Here is a 1,241-nt window from a genome sequence, read left to right as displayed (position 1 = left end):
ACAGAACAAGCTTGTGGACAAGACTAGAAAACCTGGATAAATTTTCCTAATCGAAGAGGCAGATAGAGCAGTCGCCAAGTAAGATATCTGAATACTGTATGACATTTCTTGACGCTTTAGTGGTTCAATAGCTTAAGCCGTCCAAAGACACACAACTAGAATGTGAGACCGCTGCCCAAAACATGATATCAAGATCGTTATCGACAATTCAAACCAACAATTGGAAGTTTAGGCGCGCACCGGCTGACCAACGAAAACGAACTCATACTGGTAGATTTCATCGCCTCCAAACAAATGGCCGTACGTAGTACCTTTTTCTAGCGTCGTCTCCTACACAACTACACCTGGAAATCACTGTAAAAAACACAACCACAGATCGACCACGTTTAGATAGAAAGCCGACACTAATCGTACAGGCGCTAGCATCGAGTCATATACCATTAGGACAGTCATCTACAGTATTGAGGAGAACGTCATCGGGCATGTGAAACAAATTTGAAAAAACGGCAGGTTCGACGAGGAGTGTAGCACCCGCCAAAACGTGGAAAATCACCAACTGCGAAGAGGCAGAGGAGCTGGAGCAGCTGTATCGTTCCCAGGAAACACGAAAGTTCTTTCAGAAGCTCAACGTATCCCGCGAAAGCTTCGTGCCGCAAACTGAAATGTGTCGGGATAAGGACGAAGGCATCCGGACGGAGAAACGTGAGGTGATCAAAAGGTGGAGATCAGCACTTCGATGAACGATGAACGGCGCATAAAAACAATCCGGAAATCAAATAAATTAGAATAAATTGCACGAAAGCTTGTACTCAACAAAATTGCATACTATATCATTGCACAAAATCTACAAATCAAGTAATTTGTTATTGAAAAATTCAATAAAATCATGAATACAAAAGGAGAAATAACTCCCATTTTCTAAAATCCTGTCCTGTATATTTTCGAATATTTGATTTTTTTTTTTCGAAATTCACATAAAATACTTCAAACTCTATTTATTGCCTCCTTCGAGTTTTTTTTTGAAATTTTGAAATTTCGAAGGGGGGGGGGGGGGTGGAGTGGGTTAACAAAAGAAGATATTGATATTTGTTCCAGCCTAATATGATAGTGATATCGCTAGAATTTCGCGGTGATGCAAGAAATTGTTTACGTTTGACACGTCGTGAATCGGTTATCGGACAAAAAAAATTCCGAAAGAATCGTAAACAGTGTTATAAACGCAGAAGCTGAAAATGGAAAAC

General features: G+C 40.4%; 1 protein-coding gene across 1 annotated transcript in view; it reads left to right on the top strand.

Annotated features, from left to right (window-relative positions):
* The first annotated feature begins 662 nt into the window (after positions 1–662).
* Positions 663–1,241, top strand: part of LOC129742210 (sodium/hydrogen exchanger 3) — a 24,170-nt gene continuing 23,591 nt past the window's right edge. The window contains exon 1 of the mRNA XM_055734082.1: positions 663–702. Within this exon, the coding sequence (XP_055590057.1) occupies positions 663–702 (40 nt within the window). The remainder of the gene's footprint in view (positions 703–1,241) is intronic.

The sequence above is a fragment of the Uranotaenia lowii genome, chromosome 2, assembly GCF_029784155.1.
Source record: "Uranotaenia lowii strain MFRU-FL chromosome 2, ASM2978415v1, whole genome shotgun sequence".
Lineage (NCBI taxonomy): Eukaryota > Metazoa > Arthropoda > Insecta > Diptera > Culicidae > Uranotaenia > Uranotaenia lowii.
Note: the sequence above shows the minus strand (reverse complement) of the source record. Positions and strands in the feature narration are given on the sequence as shown.